Source organism: Oncorhynchus nerka, linkage group LG23 (genome assembly GCF_034236695.1).
Source record: "Oncorhynchus nerka isolate Pitt River linkage group LG23, Oner_Uvic_2.0, whole genome shotgun sequence".
Classification (NCBI taxonomy): Eukaryota; Metazoa; Chordata; class Actinopteri; order Salmoniformes; family Salmonidae; genus Oncorhynchus; species Oncorhynchus nerka.
Genome location: NC_088418.1, coordinates 7,752,982 through 7,777,309, shown reverse-complemented (window position 1 = coordinate 7,777,309; position 24,328 = coordinate 7,752,982). Strand labels below are relative to the sequence as shown.

Below are 24,328 nucleotides of genomic sequence, written 5' to 3'. Positions count from 1 at the left end.
CAGCATCCTCTACTGCAGGTTGTTTTTTTGGAATTGTTGTTTTACATGTACATTGATTGATGTATTTAATAATCTTATGCTACACAAAGATGAATAACATCCAATCATTTAGTTTGATTGGTTTGTAATTTTTTGCAACACACACTGTGATTCCCAATCCAGGCAGCCAGTCTGTTTCTCTGTGGCTCCCCGCTATAAACAGAGACAGAAAGAGAGAGAGGGACATGATTTGGTTCTACTATCACCGACCAAAGAAGCTCTTCAACAGAACCTTAACAGTGTAATATTGGACCCTGGCAGTAAATGTAAAAAAAAACACCTAAAATCTTGATTCTCCAGAAGAATAAATAAATAAATATAAATGCACCTTTAACAACAGCATAATTGAACACACTAAAGATGACTCATACCTTGTTCTGACCATATCTGCAAATACCATACATGTCTGGGACACTTTAATATGGCAGTGAACGCACTCAAAGATGATTCAATATCCCAATTATTACACAATTAGAACATCCACATTATTACATCCACATTAGAACATCACAATTATTACATCACAATTAGAACATTACAATTAGAACATTACAATTAGAACATCACAATTAGAACCTCACAATTATTACATAACAATTAGAACATCACAATTATTACATCACAATTATTACATAACAAATAGAACATCACAATTATTACATCACAATTAGAACCTCACAATTAGAACATCACAATTATTACATCACAATTAGAACATCACAATTATTACATCACAATTAGAACATCACAATTATTACATCACAATTAGAACATCACAATTAGAACATTCAAATTATTACCTCACTATTAGAACATCACAATTATTACATCACAATTAGAATATCACAATTATTACATCCACATTAGAACATCCCAATTAGAACATCACATTATTACATCCACATTAGAACATCCCAATTATTACATCCACATTAGAACATCCCAATTAGAACATCCACATTAGAACATCCACATTAGAACATCCACATTAGAACATCCACATTAGAACATCCCAATTATTACATCCACATTAGAACATCCCAATTATTACATCCACATTAGAACATCCCAATTAGAACATCCCAATTATTACATCCACATTAGAACATCCCAATTATTACATCCACATTAGAACATCCCAATTAGAACATCCCAATTATTACATTGGGGCGGCAGGGTAGCCTAGTGGTTAGAGCGTTGGACTAGTAACCAGAAGGTTGCAAGTTCAAACCCCTGAGCTGACATGGTACAAATCTGTCGTTCTGCCCCTGAACAGGCAGTTAACCCACTGTTCCTAGGCCGTCATTGAAAATAAGAATTTGTTCTCAACTGACTTGCCTAGTTAAATAAAGGTAAAATAAATAAAAATTAGAATATCCTAATTAGAACATCCACATTAGAACATCCCAATTACTACATCCATAGTAGTGGTACGGGTAGTAGGGGTTACGGTGTAGTTTAATGATAGTGGTGGTATTGCAGTAGTAATGATGATGGTAGTTGTAGTAATGGTGAGGATGACAGGCAGTTAGGTATATGTTCATTTTAGTATTTAGTAGGTAGAGATATTAGAGGTAGAAATGATACTAGGGGTAATGGTAGTAGAGATATTAGAGGTATAAATGATACTAGTGGTAATGGTAGAGATATTAGAGGTATAAATGATACTAGTGGTAATGGTAGTAGAGATATTAGAGGTATAAATGATACTAGGGGTAATGGTAGTAGAGATATTAGAGGTATAAATGATACTAGTGGTAATGGTAGTAGAGATATTAGAGGTATAAATGATACTAGTGGTAATGGTAGTAGAGATATTAGAGGTATAAATGATACTAGTGGTAATGGTAGAGATATTAGAGGTATCAAGGATACTAGTGGTAGTAGTAGAGATATTAGAGGTATATATGATACTTGTGGTAATGGTAGTAGAGATATTAGAGGTATAAATGATACTAGGGGTAATGGTAGAGATATTAGAGGTATATATGATACTAGTGCTAATGGTAGTAGAGATATTAAGAGGTATAAATGATACTAGTGGTAATGGTAGTAGAGATATTAGAGGTATAAATGATACTAGGGGTAATGGTAGAGATATTAGAGGTATATATGATACTAGTGGTAATGGTAGAGATATTAGAGGCATAGATGATACTAGTGGTAATGGTAGAGATATTAGAGGTATAAATGATACTAGTGGTAATGGTAGAGATATTAGAGGTATAAATGATACTAGGGGTAATGGTAGAGATATTAGAAGTATAAATGATACTAGGGGTAATGGTAGAGATATTAGAGGTATAAATGATACTAGTGGGGATGGTAGAGATATTAGAGGTATAAATGATACTAGTGGGGATGGTAGAGATATTAGAGGTAGAAATGATACTAGTGGGGATGGTAGAGATATTAGAGGTATAAATGATACTAGGGGTAATGGTAGTAGAGATATTAGAGGTAGAAATGATACTAGTGGGGATGGTAGAGATATTAGAGATAGAAATGATACTAGTGGGGATGGTAGAGATATTAGAGGTATAAATGATACTAGGGGTAATGGTAGAGATATTAGAGGTATAAATTATACTAGTGGTAATGGTGGTAGAGATATTAGAGGTATAAATGATACTAGTGCTAATGGTAGTAGAGATATTAGAGGTAGACATACTACTAGTGGTAATGGTAGAGATATTAGAGGTATAAATGATACTAGGGGTAATGGTAGAGATATTAGAGGTATAAATGATACTAGTGGTAATGGTAGTAGAGATATTAGAGGTATAAATGATACTAGTGGTAGTAGTAGAGATATTAGAGGTATAAATACTACTAGTGGTAATGGTAGTAGAGATATTAGAGGTATAAATGATACTAGTGGGGATGGTAGAGATATTAGAGGTATAAATGATACTAGTGGGGATGGTAGAGATATTAGAGGTAGAAATGATATTAGTGGGGATGGTAGAGATATTAGAGGTATAAATGATACTAGTGGGGATGGTAGAGATATTAGAGGTATAAATGATACTAGTGGGGATGGTAGAGATATTAGAGGTAGAAATGATACTAGTGGGGATGGTAGAGATATTAGAGGTATAAATGATACTAGGGGTAATGGTAGTAGAGATATTAGAGGTAGAAATGATACTAGTGGGGATGGTAGAGATATTAGAGATAGAAATGATACTAGTGGGGATGGTAGAGATATTAGAGGTATAAATGATACTAGGGGTAATGGTAGAGATATTAGAGGTATAAATTATACTAGTGGTAATGGTGGTAGAGATATTAGAGGTATAAATGATACTAGTGCTAATGGTAGTAGAGATATTAGAGGTAGACATACTACTAGTGGTAATGGTAGAGATATTAGAGGTATAAATGATACTAGGGGTAATGGTAGAGATATTAGAGGTATAAATGATACTAGTGGTAATGGTAGTAGAGATATTAGAGGTATAAATGATACTAGTGGTAGTAGTAGAGATATTAGAGGTATAAATACTACTAGTGGTAATGGTAGTAGAGATATTAGAGGTATAAATTATACTAGTGGTAATGGTAGAGATATTAGAGGTATCAAGGATACTAGTGGTAGTAGTAGAGATATTAGAGGTATATATGATACTAGTGGTAATGGTAGTAGAGATATTAGAGGTATATATGATACTAGTGCTAATGGTAGTAGAGATATTAGAGGTATAAATGATACTAGTGGTAATGGTAGTAGAGATATTAGAGGGATATATAATATATTAGTGCTAATGGTAGTAGAGATATTAAGAGGTATAAATGATACTAGTGGTAATGGTAGTAGAGATATTAGAGGTATATATGATACTAGTGCTAATGGTAGTAGAGATATTAAGAGGTATAAATGATACTAGTGGTAATGGTAGTAGAGATATTAGAGGTATAAATGATACTAGGGGTAATGGTAGAGATATTAGAGGTATATATGATACTAGTGGTAATGGTAGAGATATTAGAGGCATAGATGATACTAGTGGTAATGGTAGAGATATTAGAGGTATAAATGATACTAGTGGTAATGGTAGAGATATTAGAGGTATAAATTATACTAGTGGTAATGGTGGTAGAGATATTAGAGGTATAAATGATACTAGTGGGGATGGTAGAGATATTAGAGGTATAAATGATACTAGTGGGGATGGTAGAGATATTAGAGGTAGAAATGATATTAGTGGGGATGGTAGAGATATTAGAGGTATAAATGATACTAGTGGGGATGGTAGAGATATTAGAGGTAGAAATGATATTAGTGGGGATGGTAGAGATATTAGAGGTAGAAATGATACTAGGGGTAATGGTAGTAGAGATATTAGAGGTAGAAATGATACTAGTGGGGATGGTAGAGGTATTAGAGATAGAAATGATACTAGTGGGGATGGTAGAGATATTAGAGGTATAAATGATACTAGGGGTAATGGTAGAGATATTAGAGGTATAAATTATACTAGTGGTAATGGTGGTAGAGATATTAGAGGTATAAATGATACTAGTGCTAATGGTAGTAGAGATATTAGAGGTAGAAATGATACTAGTGGGGATGGTAGAGATATTAGAGATAGAAATGATACTAGTGGGGATGGTAGAGATATTAGAGGTATAAATGATACTAGGGGTAATGGTAGAGATATTAGAGGTATAAATTATACTAGTGGTAATGGTGGTAGAGATATTAGAGGTATAAATGATACTAGTGGGGATGGTAGAGATATTAGAGGTATAAATGATACTAGTGGGGATGGTAGAGATATTAGAGGTAGAAATGATATTAGTGGGGATGGTAGAGATATTAGAGGTATAAATGATACTAGGGGTAATGGTAGTAGAGATATTAGAGGTAGAAATGATACTAGTGGGGATGGTAGAGGTATTAGAGATAGAAATGATACTAGTGGGGATGGTAGAGATATTAGAGGTATAAATGATACTAGGGGTAATGGTAGAGATATTAGAGGTATAAATTATACTAGTGGTAATGGTGGTAGAGATATTAGAGGTATAAATGATACTAGTGCTAATGGTAGTAGAGATATTAGAGGTAGAAATGATACTAGTGGGGATGGTAGAGATATTAGAGATAGAAATGATACTAGTGGGGATGGTAGAGATATTAGAGGTATAAATGATACTAGGGGTAATGGTAGAGATATTAGAGGTATAAATTATACTAGTGGTAATGGTGGTAGAGATATTAGAGGTATAAATGATACTAGTGCTAATGGTAGTAGAGATATTAGAGGTAGAAATGATACTAGTGGGGATGGTAGAGATATTAGAGGTAGAAATGATACTAGTGGGGATGGTAGAGATATTAGAGGTATAAATGATACTAGTGGTAATGGTAGAGATATTAGAGGTAGTAATACTACTAGTGGTAATGGTAGTAGAGATATTAGAGGTATAAATGATACTAGTGGTAATGGTAGTAGAGATATTAGAGGTAGAAATGATACTAGTGGGGATGGTAGAGATATTAGAGGTAGAAATTATACTAGTGGTAATGGTAGAGATATTAGAGGTATAAATGATACTAGGGGTAATGGTAGAGATATTAGAGGTGTAAATGATACTAGGGGTAATGGTAGAGATATTAGAGGTATAAATGATACTAGGGGTAATGGTAGTAGAGATATTAGAGGTATATATGATACTAGTGGTAATGGTAGTAGAGATATTAGAGGTATAAATGATACTAGTGGTAATGGTAGAGATATTAGAGGTATAAATGATACTAGGGGTAATGGTAGAGATATTAGAGGTATAAATGATACTAGGGGTAATGGTAGTAGAGATATTAGAGGTATAAATGATACTAGTGGTAATGGTAGTAGAGATATTAGAGGTATAAATGATACTAGGGGTAATGGTAGTAGAGATATTAGAGGTATAAATGATACTAGTGGTAATGGTAGAGATAGAGGTATAAATGATACTAGGGGTAATGGTAGTAGAGATATTAGAGGTATAAATGATACTAGGGGTAATGGTAGAGATATTAAAGGTATAAATGATACTAGTGGTAATGGTAGTAGAGATATTAGAGGTATAAATGATACTAGTGGTAATGGTAGAGATATTAGAGGTATAAATGATACTAGGGGTAATGGTAGAGATATTAGAGGTATAAATGATACTAGGGGTAATGGTAGAGATATTAGAGGTATAAATGATACTAGTGGTAATGGTAGTAGAGATATTAGAGGTATAAATGATACTAGTGGGGATGGTAGAGATATTAGAGGTATAAATGATACTAGTGGGGATGGTAGAGATATTAGAGGTAGAAATGATACTAGTGGTAATGGTAGTAGAGATATTAGAGGTATAAATGATACTAGGGGTAATGGTAGAGATATTAGAGGTATAAATGATACTAGTGGTAATGGTAGTAGAGATATTAGAGGTATAAATGATACTAGTGGTAATGGTAGAGATATTAGAGGTATAAATGATACTAGGGGTAATGGTAGAGATATTAGAGGTATAAATTATACTAGTGGTAATGGTAGAGATATTAGAGGTATAAATGATACTAGGGGTAATGGTAGTATAGATATTAGAGGTATAAATGATACTAGGGGTAATGGTAGAGATATTAGAGGTATAAATGATACTAGTGGTAATGGTAGTAGAGATATTAGAGGTATAAATGATACTAGTGGTAATGGTAGAGATATTAGAGGTATAAATACTACTAGTGGTAATGGTAGTAGAGATATTAGAGGTATAAATGATACTAGTGGTAATGATAGTAGAGATATTAGAGGTATAAATGATACTAGTGGTAATGGTAGTAGAGATATTAGAGGTATAAATGATACTAGTGGTAATGGTAGTAGAGATATTAGAGGTATAAATGATACTAGTGGTAATGGTAGAGATATTAGAGGTATAAATGATACTAGTGGTAATGGTAGTAGAGATATTAGAGGTATAAATACTACTAGTGGTAATGGTAGAGATATTAGAGGTATAAATGATACTAGTGGTAATGGTAGTAGAGATATTAGAGGTATAAATGATACTAGTGGTAATGGTAGAGATATTAGAGGTATAAATGATACTAGTGGTAATGGTAGTAGAGATATTAGAGGTATAAATGATACTAGTGGTAATGGTAGAGATACATAAAAATATATAAAAAAAGAGAGAGACAAAGTGAGAGAGCGCAAGAGAGACAGAAAGAGAGATTGAGAGAGAGATAGAGATAAACAGAGATAGGGAGAGTGACAGAGAGAGGGTGTACTTCGTCATCAGTCTGGCAAACATAACAGCCCTGGCCCTGCCCCCTCTGACCAACTCCCCTCTAGGACAGAACACCTTCTACCTGACTACACTTCCCAGAATGCACCATAATAAGGAAGAGGACACAATGACCTGCTTGTTTATCTGGGGAGTGTGTGTGTGTGTGTGTGTGTGTGTGTGTGTGTGTGTGTGTGTGTGTGTGTGTACTGGCCTGGATTACAGACTTGCTGACGTCAACAACAGAGAAAGGCTTCCTCTCAATGGAGAACAGCTGGAGCTGATCAAACCCGTCTCAATGGAGAACAGCTGGAGCTGATCAAACCCGTCTCAATGGAGAACAGCTGGAGCTGATCAAACCCGTCTCAATGGAGAACAGCTGGAGCTGATCAAACCCGTCTCAATGGAGAACAGCTGGAGCTGATCAAACCCGTCTCAATGGAGAACAGCTGGAGCTGATCAAACCCGTCTCAATGGAGAACAGCTGGAGCTGATCAAACCCGTCTCAATGGAGAACAGCTGGAGCTGATCAAACCCGTCTCAATGGAGAACAGCTGGAGCTGATCAAACCCGTCTCAATGGAGAACAGCTGGAGCTGATCAAACCCGTCTCAATGAGAACAGCTGGAGCTGATCAAACCCGTCTCAATGGAGATCTGCCCGAGGGGGTTACTCAACTGGCCCCTCCGTCGCGACGTCCCCTGAATGCCCATCTGATAGCCTGCTCGCCGCGGCCCGCTAGCTGTCTAGAGCATATCGGCTAGCTGAATAGCATATCGAGCATATCGGTTAGCTGAATAGGTCCATCGGACAATTTCTTGGTCCACTATAACTTTTTTTGCCAATTGGGCTCGTCCCCTTTACCACACGGAACCCTACTAATCCATAACGACTGGTTTACCGACGTAAAAGCACGAGGAGGCTATAAACAGACTTCCCCAGTCACGACGTCCCTCTGAGGCCCGTCTGCTAGCTTGCTTTCCCCGGCCCGCTAGCTGTCTGAATCGCCTTGTCTCCTGCCCGCTTAACTACTCACTGGACCCCTATGATCACTCGACTAAGCATGCCTCTCCCTAATGTCAATATGCCTTGTCCATTGCTGTTCTGGTTAGTGATTATTGTCTTATTTCACTGTAGAGCCTCTAGCCCTGCTCAATACGCCTTAGCCAACCCTTTAGTTCCACCTCCCAAACATGCGATGACATCACCTCGTTTAAATGATGTTTCTAGAGACAATATCTCTCTCATCACCCCTCAATGCCTAGGTTTACCTCCACTGTATCCACAGTCCTCTTCTGTACTCCCTGTTCACCCACGGCTGCGTGGCTTTGCACGATACCACCAAGCATGCTGACGACACCACGGTTACAGGCCTGATGACCAACAACGACGAGTCAGCCTATAGGGAGGAGGTAAGTGAACTGGCAAATGTGGTGTTGTGACACCAACAACTCCCTCAAGGTCAGCAAAAGAAAGGAGTTGATTGTTGACTTCAGGAAGCAGAGGAGGGAACATACCCCGATCCACGTGAATGGTACTGCAGTAGAGAGAGTCAGCAGTATTAAGTTCCTTGGCATCCACATCACAGAGGACTTGACAGGGACCAACAACACCACCACTCAGAGTCCACATCACAGAGGACTTGACAGAGACCAACAACACCACTCAGAGTCCACATCACAGAGGACTTGACAGGGACCAACAACACCACCACTCAGAGTCCACATCACAGAGGACTTGACAGGGACCAACAACACCACCACTCAGAGTCCACATCACAGAGGACTTGACATGGACCAACAACACCACCACTCAGAGTCCACATCACAGAGGACTTGACATGGACCAACAACACCACCACTCAGAGTCCACATCACAGAGGACTTGACATGGACCAACAACACCACCACTCAGAGTCCACATCACAGAGGACTTGACATGGACCAACAACACCACCACCACTCAGAGTCAACATCACAGAGGACTTGACATGGACCAACACCACCACCACTCAGAGTCCACATCACAGAGGACTTGACATGGACCAACACCACCACTCTGGTCAAGATGGCGCAACAGCGCCTCTACTTTCTAAGGCGGCTGAACAAATTTGGCATGCCGCCCCGGGTCCTCTCCAAATACTACCGCTACACCATCGAGACCATCCTGACCGGTTGCTTCATGGCCTGGTACGGGAATTGCTTCGTCCGCGACCGCAAGGCCCTCCAGCGGGTGGTGAACATCATCACTGGGACCTTGCTTCCACCCATCCAGGACTAGTTGAAATGGTGCCAGAGGAAGGCCTGTAGCATCATCAAGAACCCCACACAGCCCAGCCACGAGCTGATCTCTTCCTTACAGTCGGGCAGATGGTATCGGAGCATGAGTTCTGATACCAACAGGCTCAGAGACAGTTTCTATCTACAAACCATCAGACTGTATCGGAGCATGAGGTCTGTTACCAACAGGTTCAGAGACAGTTTCTATCTACAAACCATCAGACTGTATCGGAGCATGAGGTCTGATACCAACAGGCTCAGAGACAGTTTCTATCTACAAGCCATCAGACTGTATCAGAGCATGAGGTCTGTTACCAACAGGCTCAGAGACAGTTTCTATCTACAAACCATCAGACTGTATCAGAGCATGAGGTCTGATACCAACAGGCTCAGAGACAGTTTCTCTCTACAAACCATCAGACTGTATCAGAGCATGAGGTCTGTTACCAACAGGTCCAGAGACAGTTTCTCTCCACAAACCATCAGGCTGGCTGAACACTTCAACTGGACTGACCACCTGCTGTGATTCTCCACACCGTAACACACATCACAACCGTTGACTCTTTTTATACTGCTCAAATTTATACACTGCCCCCCCCCCCCCCTTAAAAGGTTCAATTAAAAATAAATACCCAAAACACGTGTAAATATTGGACTATAAAATGTGCCTTCTTGTATTATCCTGATGCTAAAATGTTTATTATATTCTACTGAGACATTTACTTTATCTTCATATGGTTTTCTTTTATTATTTCTTATTGTTGTTGTATTGTCCAGAAGGAACCTGCAAGTAAGCATTTGATTGGACGATGTACACTGAGTGTACAAAACATTAGGAACACCTTCCTAATATGGAGTTGCACCCCTCCCTTTTGCCCTCAGAACAGCCTCAATTTGTCAGGGCATTGGACTCTACAAGGTGTTGAAAGCGTTCCACAGGGATGCTGGTCCATGTGGACTCTACAAGGTGTTGAAAGCGTTCCAAAGGGATGCTGGCCCATGTTGACTCTACAAGGTGTTGAAAGCGTTCCACAGGGATGCTGGTCCATGTGGACTCTACAAGGTGTTGAAAGCGTTCCACAGGGATGCTGGCTCATGTTGACTCTACAAGGTGTTGAAAGCGTTCCACAGGGATGCTGGCCCATGTTGACTCTACAAGGTGTTGAAAACGTTCCACAGTGATGCTGGCCCATGTTGACTCTACAAGGTGTTGAAAATTTTCCACAGGGATGCTGGCCCATGTTGACTCTACAAGGTGTTGAAAACGTTCCACAGGGATGCTGGTCCATGTTGACTCTACAAGGTGTTGAAAGCGTTCCACAGGGATGCTGGCCCATGTTGACTCTACAAGGTGTTGAAAGCGTTCCACAGGGATGCTGGCCCATGTTGACTCTACAAGGTGTTGAAAACGTTCCAAAGGGATGCTGGCCCATGTTGACTCTACAAGGTGTTGAAAGCGTTCCACAGGGATGCTGGTCCATGTTGACTCTACAAGGTGTTGAAAACGTTCCAAAGGGATTCTGGCCCATGTTGACTCCAATGCTTCTCACATTTGTGTCAAGTTGGCTGGATATCCTTTAGATGGTGGACCATTCTTGATACACACGGTAAACTGTTGAGCGTGAAAAACCCGGTAGCGTTGCAGTTCTTGACACAAACCTGTGCGCCTGGCACCTACTACCAAACCCCCGTTCAAAGGTACTTAAATCTTTTGTCTTGTCCATTCACCCTCTGAATGGCACACATACATAATCCATGTCTCAACTGTCTCAAGACTTAAAAATCATTCTTTAACCCGTCTCCTCCCCTTCATCTTTAACCCGACTCCTCCCCTTTATCTTTAACCCGACTCCTCCCCTTCATCTTTAACCTGACTCCTCCCCTTCATCTTTAACCTGACTCCTCCCCTTTATCTTTAACCCGACTCCTCCCCTTCATCTACACTGATTGAAGTGGATTTATAAGGGATAAGGGATAAAAGCTTTCACCGGGATTCACCTGGTCAGTCTATGTCATGGAAAGAGCTGGTGTTCTTAATGTTTTGTACACTCAGCGTATACCAAGCTTATCCTGTACACACAACTAATAAAACGTTAAACTTGGATAAGAGCATCTGCTAAATGACTAAATGAAGAACACAAGATATAATAATACTCATTGACTGGCTGAATGGCTGATTGGCTGATTGGCTGACTGGCTGTTTGGCTGACTGCCTGGCTGATTGGCTGACTGGCTACAGTCTGTAGCCCTCATGTAGAAAAACTGAAAAAGGCAAAAAAAACATTGCCAAACCTCACCTCTACCAGCTCTCCTAAACATAACCCAACTCACAGCCACACCCTCGGCCAGCCCCCTCCACACACACTGACACACAGAAACACCCTGCCCCCCTTTCGGAACGGCGCTGGTCCCAGGAGGTTGTTTCTGACATCAGTAGGAGAGATGGGGGCCAGTCAGGCCAGTCAGGCCGGTGGGCCATTGATGGATGTGCTAGGTCTGTGAGCTTAGAATAGGAAAGGTTTTTGTTACCTGCAGACCTGCAACTGTTCTTATTTATAGGTCATTCATAACGCACTTCATAAGCATCGCATAAACGCTTCACAAATCACTTATAAACAACCGTGGCTAGCTGATGCTCCATGGAGATGGTGAGTGGTGTTTACCTGGCCTACTGCTACTGCTCTTATAAATGCTTTATAGGTCATTCATAAAGCCTTCATAAGCACTACATAGAGGTTGTTACATGCAGTCCTGCTACTGTTCTTATAAATGCTTCATAGGTCATTCATAAAGCCTTCATAAGCACTACATAGAGGTTGTTACATGCAGTCCCGCTACTGTTCTTATAAATGCTTCATAGGTCATTCATAAAGCCTTCATAAGCACTACATAGAGGTTGTTACATGCAGTCCTGCTACTGTTCTTATAAATGCTTCATAGGTCATTCATAAAGCCTTCATAAGCACTACATAGAGGTTGTTACATGCAGTCCCGCTACTGTTCTTATAAATGCTTCATAGTTCATTCATAAAGCCTTCATAAGCACTACATAGAGGTTGTTACATGCAGTCCTGCTACTGTTCTTATAAATGCTTCATAGGTCATTCATAAAGCCTTCATAAGCACTGCATAGGCACTACATAGAGGTTGTTACATGCAGTCTTGCTGCCTCTGTTCTTATAAAAGCTTCATAGCGTAAAACTTAAAATAGCTCAAGCCTTTATTTGCTGAGATCAATGAACACAACAGGCACTGAATAGAGGAGACAGGCTTCTGTTTGAGTCAGGCATCCATTTCCTTAATGTACACAGCTTTTTGCTCATTTTGAATAGTATATTGTTTAATTTCGGCATTCCCTTCCAGCATTTTAAAACCAATAACTTAATTTCCTGCACTAACGTGTTATCATTTACAGACAGTAACCGCGTTTCCATCCAACCATTTCATGCGGACGAAATGACCTGCCGAAATGACCTGCCGAAATGACCTGATGAAATGACCTGACGAAATGACCTGACGAAATGACCTGACGAAATGACCTGACGAAATGACCTGACGAAAAGACCTGACGAAAAGACCTGACGAAAAGACCTGACGAAATGACCTGACGAAAAGACCTGACGAAATGACCTGACGAAATGACCTGATGAAATGACCTGCCGAAATGACCTGCCGAAATGACCTGACGAAAAGTCACCGAGCTGACGGAAACACGAAACACCGGTACAATTTTATAAATGCAGATGTGAAAATGTGTTCGTTCGACATGGTGGGATCTTTTCGCGTATGTAAAATGAATTATCGGTGGAAACTTGAGAGTCACCCGATGATACAGTTTGGGATGCAGTTTATTAGGCTACAGATGAAATAAGTTCTGATGAACTTCACAGGGTGGTGAAAGTGCACTGTGATGAGCTTTTCTCCTTTTCCAATAAATACCAAGGGTCTTATTCTGATGACATGATGATCGATTCTTGGCTTCCATTTGATATAATCTCGCTCTTATCCATAATAATGTAATTATGCAGTGGACTAGCCTACCTACACTGTATCTGCAAACTGTTAGCTAGAGCAGTCGTGCCAAGACCACAGTGGGTACATTTGCTATATAACACAACAGTTTTAGTGACAAAACCATTAGTAAAGTTTCAAATGCGATTTTTTTTTTTTTTTTTTTAAAACGCAAACCCAATTTAACCACAAAAGTTATTTTTAAGTGCACTGTCATCACGCACAACCTGTAAACGTCAGTTTGATGGAAATACGTCTCTGGTGGGAAAATGTGCATATTGTTTTATGCAGTTTTTAGAATATTTGCATGAAAATCTGTCGCAAATTGGATGGAAACATAGATAGTGTCACGTTTATTTTGACATAGTATGTCTATATTTTGAAGGAGAAAAAAAACGTTTAAAATTATTCTCCTCTTTGACTGTGCATTTTAGGCAGATCTTACTTATGCCACTAGAGGGCGATCAGTAATTTATAGGTTACCGTACTCCCGAAGCTGTTGACTGCTGTTAGCAGCCAATGGCTAGCAGTTCTCAGCTGTTAGCAGCCAATGGCTAGCAGTTCTCAGGTGTTAGCAGCCAATGGATAGCAGTTCTCAGTTGTTAACAGCCAATGGATAGCAGATCTCAGCTGTTAGCAGCCAATGGCTAGCAGATCTCAGCTGTTAGCAGCCAACGGCTAGCAGTTCTCAACTGTTAGCAGCCAATGGCAGGCAGTTCTCAGCTGTTAGCAGCCAATGGCTAGAAGTTTTTTTTACTGGCGATAAAAATGGATGATAGCCATAACTTTTAGACTCATTACTAAATTATTTAATGTAACACATCACACATTAAACCTCATAAACAATTCATGATAATTAATGCTAACCTCGTAAACAATTCATTCAGATCCGGCGTTTATTTGAAACGGGCGTTTATTTGAAACGGGCGTTTATTTGCTGAAATGTGGGCCGTTGCCCGGCTATTAAAAGGGACAGGCGACTATTTGAGACTGTGTTGAATTGCAGTTTTACAGTAATTCATAAAGTCTTTTTAAGGACAACACATCCTCTATAAACTAGCTGGTGCTCCATTGAGACCTACAGTATGTAACAGTGTATCGTGAGAGGTGAGTGTGAGTGTGTGTGTGTGTGTGTGTGTGTGTGTGAGTTACCTGCAGGCAGGCTTCCGCTGCTCTTCCTCTTGTGCCATCTGTCCAGTGTCTCTGAACTCACGCTCTCCGATACAAACTCATCCAGCATCTGAGGGTGAAGGGAGAGGTAGGCCTTCACTTTGTCATCCGTCAGACCTGCACAACAACATGGGACAGAGGACATCAGCTCTTTCATTCATTCATTACCTCTTCATTTATACATCTTTCATTCATTCATTCATTACTTCTTCATCACACATCTTTCATTCATTCATTACTTCTTCATTTATACATCTTTCATTCGTTCATTACCTCTTCATTTACACATCTTTCATTCATTCATTACCTCTTCATTTATACATCTTTCATTCATTCATTACTTCTTCATTTATACATCTTTCATTCGTTCATTACCTCTTCATTTACACATCTTTCATTCATTCATTACTTCTTCATTTATACATCTTTCATTCGTTCATTACCTCTTCATTTACACATCTTTCATTCGTTCATTACCTCTTCATTTATACATCTTTCATTCATTCATTACTTCTTCATTTATACATCTTTCATTCATTCATTACCTCTTCATTTATACATCTTTCATTCATTCATTCATTACTTCTTCATCACACATCTTTCATTCATTCATTACCTCTTCATTTACACATCTTTCATTCATTCATTACCTCTTCATTTACACATCTTTCATTCATTCATTACCTCTTCATTTATACATCTTTCATTCATTCATTCATTACTTCTTCATTTATACATCTTTCATTCATTCATTACCTCTTCATTTACACATCTTTCATTCATTCATTACCTCTTCATTTACACATCTTTCATTCATTCATTACCTCTTCATTTACACATCTTTCATTCATTCATTACCTCTTCATTTACACATCTTTCATTCATTCATTACTTCTTCATTTATACATCTTTCATTCATTCATTACCTCTTCATTTACACATCTTTCATTCATTCATTACTTCTTCATTTATACATCTTTCATTCATTCATTACCTCTCATTTATACATCTTTCATTCATTCATTACTTCTTCATTTACACATCTTTCATTCATTCATTACCTCTCATTTATTACATATTTCATTCATTACCTCATTTATTGCATATTTCATTCATTACTGCTTTCATTCATTACATCTTTAATTAATTCATTACCTATTTAATTCATTATATATTTCATTCAATAATTTCCTTTTTCATACATTAATTCCATCTCCCTTCTTAAAAAAAAACAGCATAGACCAGCATAGGCTGGTGATCAGCCTTCCTTATGTTTTCGCTGGCGACCAGCATTCCTTATGTTTTCGCTGGCGACCAGCCTTCCTTTTGTTTTCGCGGGTGACCAGCATTCCTTTTGTTTTCGCGGGTGACCAGCCTTCCTTTTGTTTTCGCGGGTGACCAGCATTCCTTTTGTTTTCGCGGGTGACCAGCCTTCCTTTTGTTTTCGCGGGCGACCAGTCTTCCTTATGTTTTCGCTGGCGACCAGTCTTCCTTTTGTTTTCGCGGGTGACCAGCCTTCCTTTTGTTTTCGCGGGTGACCACCTGATAACCATATACCTGATCATAAATTTACCAGCGTATGCTGGTCACCCGCAAAACCAGCATCAAGTCACATTATGCTAGCTAGTGAAGTCTATCTCTATCTCCCGCAAACTGTAATCAGAATGACTTGCAGGATTAGGACGATCAGTGAATGACCCTACCTAAACCATGTAAATTAGAACAACCATTTCATTAATGGGTGCAATGAATCCAACTCACAGATTGGATTTGTTTAGAAAATGTAAAAATGTATCTTCATTTAGCCATTTTTTAAAATCTAACAGCAGTAGAGCATGTGTCACGTTCGTTAGGAGAATTATCGGACCAAGGTGCAGCGCGATATGGTGTCCACATATTTATTTAGTGGAACGCACAAAACAACAAAGAATAAACGAAACGTGAAGACAAGGAAGTGCTCACAGGCAACTAAACATAAACAACATCCCACAAACACAGGTGGGAAAATGAACTACTTAAATATGATCCCCAATTAGAGACAACGATTACCAGCTGCCTCTAATTGGGAATCATACAAAACACCAACGTAGAAAAATGAAACTAGAACATAACATAGACATAGATATACTAGATCACCCCTTAGTCACGCCCTGACCTACTACACCATAGAAAAAAAATGTCTCTCCATGGTCAGGGGCTGACAGCATGCTGGGAAATATGTTAATGATGGGCGTGGTTTTGCGATGGGTTCTGTGATGGCTTTGAAGAACCCTCCTGTTCTTTCCCTTTCCACCATGTTTTCCTCTCCTTGCCATGAAATGCTGCTTCTTTTTCTTCTTCTTTGGAACTTGATTGGCAGATCGCATACAACTTTTAGGTGCATACACCGCCACCTACTGTACTGGAGTGTGAGGACATTCACAGTCTACCTACTGTACTGGAGAGAGAGGCCATTCACAGTCTACCTACTGTACTGGAGAGAGAGGCCATTCACAGTCTACCTACTGTACTGGAGAGAGAGGCCATTCACAGTCTACCTACTGTACTGGAGAGAGAGGCCATTCACAGTCTACCTACTGTACTGGAGAGAGAGGCCATTCACAGTCTAGCTACTGTACTGGAGAGAGAGGCCATTCACAGTCTACCTACTGTACTGGAGAGAGAGGCCATTCACAGTCTAGTTACTGTACTGGAGAGAGAGGCCATTCACAGTCTACCTACTGTACTGGAGAGAGAGGCCATTCACAGTCTACCTACTGTACTGGAGAGAGAGGCCATTCACAGTCTACCTACTGTACTGGAGAGAGAGGCCATTCACAGTCTACCTACTGTACTGGAGAGAGAGGCCATTCACAGTCTAGCTACTGTACTGGAGAGAGAGGCCATTCACAGTCTACCTACTGTACTGGAGAGAGAGGCCATTCACAGTCTACCTACTGTACTGGAGAGAGAGGCCATTCACAGTCTAGCTACTGTACTGGAGAGAGAGGCCATTCACAGTCTACCTACTGTACTGGAGAGAGAGGCCATTCACAGTCTAGTTACTGTACTGGAGAGAGAGGCCATTCACAGTCTACCTACTGTACTGGAGAGAGAGGCCATTCACAGTCTACCTACTGTACTGAGAGAGAGGCCATTCACAGTCTACCTACTGTACTGGAGAGAGGCCATTCACAGTCTACCTACTGTACTGGGAGAGAGGCCATTCACAGTCTAGCTACTGTACTGAGAGAGAGGCCATTCACAGTCTACCTACTGTACTGGAGAGAGAGGCCATTCACAGTCTACCTACTGTACTGGAGAGAGGCCATTCACAGTCTACCTACTGTACTGGAGAGAGAGGCCATTCACAGTCTACCTACTGTACTGAGAGAGAGGCCATTCACAGTCTACCTACTGTACTGAGAGAGAGGCCATTCACAGTCTACCTACTGTACTGGAGAGAGAGGCCATTCACAGTCTAGCTACTGTAATGGAGAGAGAGGCCATTCACAGTCTACCTACTGTACTGGAGAGAGAGGCCATTCACAGTCTACCTACTGTACTGGAGAGAGAGGCCATTCACAGTCTACCTACTGTACTGGAGAGAGAGGCCATTCACAGTCTACCTACTGTACTGGAGAGAGAGGCCATTCACAGTCTAGCTACTGTACTGGAGAGAGAGGCCATTCACAGTCTAGCTACTGTACTGGAGAGAGGCCATTCACAGTCTAGCTACTGTACTGAGAGAGAGGCCATTCACAGTCTACCTACTGTACTGGAGAGAGAGGCCATTCACAGTCTACCTACTGTACTGGAGAGAGAGGCCATTCACAGTCTACCTACTGTACTGGAGAGAGAGGCCATTCACAGTCTACCTACTGTAATGGAGAGAGAGGCCATTCACAGTCTACCTACTGTACTGGAGAGAGAGGCCGGTCGCAGTCTACCTACTGTACTGGAGAGAGAGGCCATTCACAGGCTACCTACTGTACTGGAGAGAGAGGCCATTCACAGTCTAGTTACTGTACTGGAGAGAGAAGCCATTCACAGTCTACCTACTGTACTGGAGAGAGAGGCCATTCACAGTCTACCTCATTAAAACCCACTACCCCATTCCTTTTTAGACTCTATCTGCTCCTGCACCATGCCAACGGGCTGGCAGGACGGGACACCACCCCTCATTAAAACCCACTACCCCATTCCACTACTTAGACCCTATCTGCTCCTGCACCATGCACCGGTAGAGTTGTTCCCTGGGGTACACACCGTGCCAACGGCCTGGCAGGACGGGACACCCCCCCTCAACACACCCTGGAACTCTTTTGAAGTCAGATCATAAATGATGCACCTGAAACGCAGTGGATTCGGCACAAAAGCTCCAACAGGACAACTGATATATCCTAACAGGACCTTGTCAGGCAGTGACTCAAAATTTAAAAGGACTGAACATTGACTCCTCTGTATCACCTCCTCCCTCCTCCTCCCCCTCCTCCCCCTACCCCTCCTCCCCCTCCCCCTCCTCCCCTCCCCCTCCTCCTCCTCCTCCTCCCCCCCCTCCTCCCTCCCCCTACCCCTACCCCCCTCCTCCTCCCCCCCTCTCCCCCCCCCTCTTCCTCCTCCTCCTCCTCCCCCTACCCCTCCTCCTCTTCCCCCCTCCTCTTCCCCCTCCTCTTCCCCCCTACCCCTCCTCCTCCTCCTCCTCCCCCATCCTCCTCCTCCTCCCCCTACCCCTCCTCTCCTCTCCTCCTCCTCCTCCTCCCCCTACCCCTCCTCTCCTCCTCCTCCCTCCCCTACCCCTCCTCCTCCTCTCCCCTCCTCCTCCGGGTCTGCGACGCTCCAAATGGCGCCGAGAATCTTCAACTTCAATTGGTCCATCTCCACGCTTAACGTTGTCATGAAATGCTACATTGTTAATTGTTTCTGTAACAGTACACTACAGGCTACTGGTTGCAGTGAAAAGTAAAGTAAACAACAACAAATTAATACATTTTTACAACTGAATGAAGCTGTTATTGCGGTAAAAGGAATGACTTGAGACTTGGAATTTGAACTCACAACATCTTGGTTGCTTATGATCTGAATTTCCTGCTATGCCACCAGGTCTGTGGGCATGACAGAGATTAGCCACAGATTTAATAGCGAGAAAACATTTCTGCACTTTGCTAAAAACTACTCAGAATTAAATCAAGATTATTAGTTGTCAGATTATTTCAATGTAAAAAATGTTTTGCAGAGATCAGGGACACTTGATATAAAAAGTGCATAAATGCTTTGGGGATTTGAACTTTTAAAAGCTTTTAAGCAGAAGGGTGTTCATTAATGTTTCAGCAGTGTCACCAGGTCTTTATTACCAGGAACACATATCCAAACACTCTTGAAATTAGGGTATAGTTAGCCTGCAGTGTTGTTCCCTGGGGTACATAAGGGTACATAAGGGTACATAAGGGTACATAAGGTACCTTACACATGCTACTGGGCAGTACCTTTTAGGGCGCATGGTAGGGTGGGTGGCAGCACCTTCACACTAAGGCAAATTCTGGGTATGTGTAAATTTACGTTTGCAAATTAAGGTGCTTCTGATGTGCAGATAAATTCTTCATCCCAATATTTTGAATATATATAAAATCATCACCGGCAATGTACCGGTGGAGTTGATTAGCATATTAGGGAGTGTGGTCTAATATATGTGTATTTGTACCAACCGTGAGTAGAAGTGTTGTACCAGTAGATGACTATACCTTCACTAAAATTGAGTGTTTACAAGACTACTATGTATTATTTGTGTCTGTACACTCGGGACCCGGCGTCATCGTTGGCAGCAAACTGATCTTCCAGTCACACCATCAGGCCAGTCTGCGTGACACACTAAGTAACTGTGAATATTTGAATAATTACTTGCAGCAAGCAGACAGTAAGTTACTGAAAACGAACCTTCCCAGTGACTAATTGCCATTAAGTTACTGGAAGATGCACAGCAACACAGTCCAACTCCTGATTGTCACAACCTCTGACCAAGATTGTAGAACTGACAGTGAACAAATTAGGTGCTCAACTGTCATAAACATGATAAAACCACTTAAACTGGTACAACACTTCCACTAATGGTTGGCACAAATACAACAGATTTTAGACTATGTCCCCAAATATGCTAATGCGACCCCCGCCAGCACATATTTCCCAGCATGCTCTATTGCAGTTTGATATTTAGAGTTGTTTGTTGCAATATCTGTGTTTTTTGTACGTACATTGATTGATTCATTCTTTCAAAAAGTATATGTTATGCAACACAAGACAAATTACATATTTTTTTCTAAACTAATCCAATCTGTAGACTTATTGCTGCCGTTACATAGATTGTTGTTCCAGTTTAGATGCATAAACGTTTTGTTTAACTCTGGCAGTTATTCTGAATGTAGATTTTGGGAATCCTCTCTGACTGGATTTTAAAAGGAATTGGACATTACTTTGCAAACTGGCATAATGTGACTTGATTACGGTTTTACTTTAGTTTATGCTGTTACCGGTGTCAAAAACACAACTTTTGCTGGTCACCAGTGTCCAAAACATAGCGAAGGCTGATCACCAGCGAAAACACAACAAGCACTGACCAGCATGGACCAGCTTGAAATGTATTCTGGTATATGCAGTTTGTTTCAGCAGGGTTTTCATTAATTAATTATATAGTACTTCTTTCAAATCATTCATTAATTATATATTTCACTCATCCATCTATTGGCAGAGAAAGGAAGACAGAAAAATAGTATTTCTGCTTTTGACCGAGGGATCACAGCTCCATCTAAACATCTAAGATGGCAGAGCTGGTTGAAATCATGACGTCATTCCAACCAGCTCTGGGCCCCTGGGACAGTGGCCGTCTGCATCTCCTGGGGGAGGAGGCCCAACGGAGGCCGCTAGAGGAAGGAGGGAGAGAAGGAGGCGAGGAGGACTGGATTGTTGCTTAATAGGCAATTAGGTTGTTGAGAGCTGTTGTTTATTACGTGTGTTGTCGGGGACGACGGGGAGAACAGCCATTTGCCTGGACATCATTGAACCAGCACTGAGGTAAAGTTATACTTAATGGACATGCTGGCGTCTGTCTTCACTGTCCGTTCTGTGTGTGTGCACGTGTGTGAGTGAGTGTGCATGCGTTTGTGTGCACGTGTGTGAGTGAGTGTGCATGTGTGTGTGCACATGTGTGAGTGAGTGTGCATGTGTGTGTGCACATGTGTGAGTGAGTGTGCATGTGTGTGTGCACGTGTGTGAGTGAGTGTGCATGTGTGTGTGCACGTGTGTGAGTGAGTGTGCATGTGTGTGTGCACGTGTGTGAGTGAGTGTGCATGCGTTTGTGTGCACGTGTGTGAGTGAGTGTGCATGTGTGTGTGCACATGTGTGAGTGAGTGTGCATGTGTGTGTGCACATGTGTGAGTGAGTGTGCATGTGTGTGTGCACGTGTGTGAGTGAGTGTGCATGTGTGTGTGCACGTGTGTGAGTGAGTGTGCATGTGTGTGTGCACATGTGTGAGTGAGTGTGCATGTGTGTGTGCACGTGTGTGAGTGAGTGTGCATGTGTGTGTGCACGTGTGCGAGTGAGTGTGCATGTGTGTGTGCACGTGTGTGAGTGAGTGTGCATGTGTGTGTGCACATGTGTGAGTGAGTGTGCATGTGTGTGTGCACGTGTGTGAGTGAGTGTGCATGTGTGTGTGCACGTGTGTGAGTGAGTGTGCATGTGTGTGTGCACATGTGTGAGTGAGTGTGCATGTGTGTGTGCACGTGTGCGTGTGCGTGTGAATGTTTCTGGTGACAGTAATTTTGTAAGTATTGAGACTGTAGATTCTGTGTCTAGTTTTCTGAATAGCTCACTGGTTTTGGCACTACCTTTTCGTGAACAAATAAAGCATGACTACTTCGTTTTTTTTTTCCTCAACAAAATTAAAATCACAGTGCTGTTAACTACCACTAGCAGGTTCCGATGATCATCACGGTGATAAAAAAATATATATTAATAAATACCTAAAGCAACAATGCTATAAAGTTAGTTGCGAGGAGATGTGAATCTTTACAATTATATACAAGAAATATAAAGCACTCCGTACACCAACGCCGTTAACGGTTGGAAACAATGGCTAGAGAGTGAGACAGGGAAGCGACAGCAGCGAAGTCCTGTTTTTGGCAAAACTTTAAGAAGTTCAACGAGAAGAGAGCGAATTGCAAACTTTGCGAGGTGGAATTGAGTGTCAGTACATGTACAACCATCTGAGAGCGAGGGGCCTGTGAGACCCAAACCGTTACTGGCAGCAGGTCCCCAACAGCAGACAGACAGGCTCCTCACACCAACAAAGTGCAACGAGAGAGAGAGAGAGAAATCCCATCGCTGATTACAGCATTGGCTGCAGTTGAAAAGCAGCCAATGGTAGTGGGATGTTGGCTTTAATAAACCCGATGGCATGTGTAGATCCAGACTACAACATGTCCAAAACCTTGACGGACCGGAGTAATGATGCAACGATTGCTCTGCATGTACAAAGCGTGAGCTCACGAACACACACTACGTGGAGTTAACAGTATTGTTGGACGTCTGTGAACACGCTCACATATATCACATACATCACAGCCATCACATACATCACAGCCATCACATACATCACAGCCATCACATATATCACAGCCATCACATACATCACAGCCATCACATACATCACAGCCATCACATACATCACATACATCACAGCCATCACATAAATCACATACATCACAGCCATCACATACATCACAGCCATCACAGCCATCACATACATCACAGCCATCACAGCCATCACAGCCATCACAGCCATCACAGCCATCACAGCCATCACAGCCATCACATACATCACAGCCATCACATACAGTGCCTTGCGAAAGTATTCGGCCCCCTTGAACTTTGCGACCTTTTGCCACATTTCAGGCTTCAAACATAAAGATATAAAACTGTATTTTTTTGTGAAGAATCAACAACAAGTGGGACACAATCATGAAGTGGAACGACATTTATTGGATATTTCAAACTTTTTTAACAAATCAAAAACTGAAAAATTGGGCGTGCAAAATTATTCAGCCCCCTTAAATTAATACTTTGTAGCGCCACCTTTTGCTGCGATTACAGCTGTAAGTCGCTTGGGGTATGTCTCTATGAGTTTTGCACATCGAGAGACTGAATTTTTTTCCCATTCCTCCTTGCAAAACAGCTCGAGCTCAGTGAGGTTGGATGGAGAGCATTTGTGAACAGCAGTTTTCAGTTCTTTCCACAGATTCTCGATTGGATTCAGGTCTGGACTTTGACTTGGCCATTCTAACACCTGGATATGTTTATTTTTGAACCATTCCATTGTAGATTTTGCTTTATGTTTTGGATCATTGTCTTGTTGGAAGACAAATCTCCGTCCCAGTCTCAGGTCTTTTGCAGACTCCATCAGGTTTTCTTCCAGAATGGTCCTGTATTTGGCTCCATCCATCTTCCCATCAATTTTAACCATCTTCCCTGTCCCTGCTGAAGAAAAGCAGGCCCAAACCATGATGCTGCCACCACCATGTTTGACAG

The 24,328-nt window shown here is 41.2% G+C and overlaps 1 protein-coding gene across 1 annotated transcript in view; it reads right to left on the bottom strand.

Annotated features, from left to right (window-relative positions):
* pde10a (phosphodiesterase 10A) overlaps window positions 1-24,328 on the bottom strand; it is a 119,047-nt gene that overhangs the window by 51,654 nt on the left and 43,065 nt on the right. Inside the window, exon 2 of the mRNA XM_065007817.1 lies at window positions 14,756-14,890. Coding sequence (XP_064863889.1) covers window positions 14,756-14,890 — 135 coding nt within the window. The remainder of the gene's footprint in view (window positions 1-14,755; window positions 14,891-24,328) is intronic.